The 2,347-nt window shown below is 43.0% G+C and overlaps 1 protein-coding gene across 1 annotated transcript; it reads right to left on the bottom strand.

Annotated features, from left to right (window-relative positions):
• Window positions 1–252: 252 nt before the first annotated feature.
• Window positions 253–1,347, bottom strand: LOC130744800 (uncharacterized). The gene has a single exon (XM_057596952.1). The coding sequence runs from the start codon at window positions 1,345–1,347 to the stop codon at window positions 253–255; it is 1,095 nt and encodes a 364-aa protein (XP_057452935.1).
• Between the last annotated feature and the right edge of the window lie 1,000 nt (window positions 1,348–2,347).

Here is a 2,347-nt window from a genome sequence, read left to right as displayed (position 1 = left end):
TTTTAAAAAAATCCATGCTAAATCCATCAGGTCCAGGAGCTCTATTTCCATCACAATTTTTTATAGCCTCCCATATCTCATCAAGTGAAAAATCAGCTTCTAAGAATTGATTTTCTGATTCAGACACCTTTTTCAAGTTCTGATTCTGAAAACAAGGTCTAGTAACAGCTGCCATCCTGAAAAAATTCTGAAAGTGATCCCGCATAGCCTCTTTAATTTCCCCTGGGGTAGTTAAGTCTCTTCCCTGATAATTTAACTGGGTGATATTTTTTTTACTGTTCTTGCTTTACAGATGCGATGAAAGTACTTTGTATTCCGATCACCCTCCTTCAACCACCGCACCCTTGATTTCTGACGCCAAGTTCTTTCCTCCTCGCGGTATGCTTTCCATAAAGCTTCCAAAATCTCCCTCCTCTCCTTAGACAAAGCCTCCGCCCCCCCTTGCTCCTCCATTGCCCCCATCACTTCCTGCAATTTATTCTCTAAGCACATAATTTTTTCCACCCCCCACACCCCTTTCCCCTTGCGCCACTCTCTTATTTTCCCCTTCAAACCCTTTAATTTTTGCTGCAAAATATATCCTGACCAACCTTGGTAAACTGCAGACCTCCACCAGGTTTCGACCACCTCATAAAATCCATCATCATCCACCCAATGATTAAAATAGTGGAAAGGTTTAGGGCCAGAATCAGGTTCACCAAACACCAAACCTACTGCTCTATGATCAGAAACATTCCATGCATACACAGATTGTGAAATATTCGAAAAAGATAACATCACCTCGTCCGACACAAGCCATCTGTCCAATCGACTCCATAGGCCATCGTTACGACTTGAGTACCACGTGAACTTGCCATTTAGCAGGGGCAGGTCTGATAAGTTGGTTTCAGTGGCAAATTGTTGAAAAACCACATCGCCTACATCAAGAACTCCTCCTGAAGACCTCTCCGATCCTAGTAAAACAGCGTTAAAATCGCCCCCAAGAAACACCATTCCTGTATGACTTAGTACATGTACTTTCAAAGCCTCAAAACATACTCTACGTTCCGCCAAAGAATGGGGGCCATAAACATTCCCCACCAGAATTGGGAGCTCATAATTTGGTATTTTTACAGACAAAAAAATAAAATTAGTGTCTGTCACCACTGACTGAACTTGAAAGCTGCTTTCCTTCCACAGACACATGAGGCCACCTGCTGCTCCCACTGACTGAACCTCGACATGATTCATCTGCAAACTTTGAGTCCACTGTTCAACTGTCCGTTTCCTCTGTTCATTCAATTTTGTTTCTTGTAATAGAATCAATTCTGGTTTCAATTGCTGAAGTGCTTTTTTGACAGCCTCCATTTTCGTAGTTCCACCTAGCCCACGCACATTCCATGTGAGCCAAGGCCCCGGCATATCAATTGAGGTGGGGGTGATTTTCACGGACTTGAGCTTCTAAACCTCTCAACATCAAAGCTTCTGATCCGCGTGGTTTTAGTCCCAACTCCTTTCCGATCAACCATGCTCTCTGCGAACGCGTTGTCACCCCATCTTCACCAGGAATTGGCTCGAGAAAACCTTTCGGCAATGCTATGGGTTTATTCTTACTCCCTTTTGGACGACCCCTCTGCGAACTTTTTTGAGATGAATTTGTATTTGGAGAATTGAGGGGAGTTGGAGCGCTTGATACTGTGGGTATGATCGACAAGGATTTCTTTGGCGTCTGAGGTTCCTTGCTCTCACGTGGCATCACCTTACTTGATGAGGGGGAAGAAACTCGCCGAACAATTTGATGAGAAGAGGTTCTGATAAAAGTTTCACGTGTTACGTGATTTTCATCTTCTAGTGCAGAAGTTGGCGTGTTTGTGTTGGCTGTACAAAGTCCCAATAAGTTGTTTTTGCTGCTTAGGAAGGGAGCCAAACATGACCTTCTTGTTTGTTGGTGCTGAATAAGTTGTGGGTCCCAATAAGTTGCATAAAAAGGCCAACTATAATTCTGACCCAAATCCTGTGAGTTAAAAGAGTATCCTGTAACAGAAAATTTGTTATTAATATTAGTAACAGAATTTTGAAAATCATTAATACAGATTTGATTTTCTTTTAACAGGATTCCTTCTGAATTTAAGTTGCTCCTCCATCCCTTTAACTCCTTCAGCGTATAACCTGATGCCAATAAAACCTGTAACTCCTCCTTGACTTTCTCTTCTGAATTGAATGGATCATTGATGGCTTTTGAATTTGAATTCACGGCTGTTCCTCCTTGCTGTTCTGTTTCCGGCCGCTGCTGCTCAGCCACCGCCACCGCCGATGAAGAAGGTTGAAAATTCCCCTTCGCCGCGCCAACACCTTGTTGAGAAAATTG

This window comes from Lotus japonicus, chromosome 3 (genome assembly GCF_012489685.1).
Source record: "Lotus japonicus ecotype B-129 chromosome 3, LjGifu_v1.2".
In the NCBI taxonomy this organism is placed as follows: Eukaryota; Viridiplantae; Streptophyta; class Magnoliopsida; order Fabales; family Fabaceae; genus Lotus; species Lotus japonicus.
The sequence above is the reverse complement of the archived record's forward strand: the minus strand, read 5'-3'. Positions and strand labels throughout refer to the sequence as shown.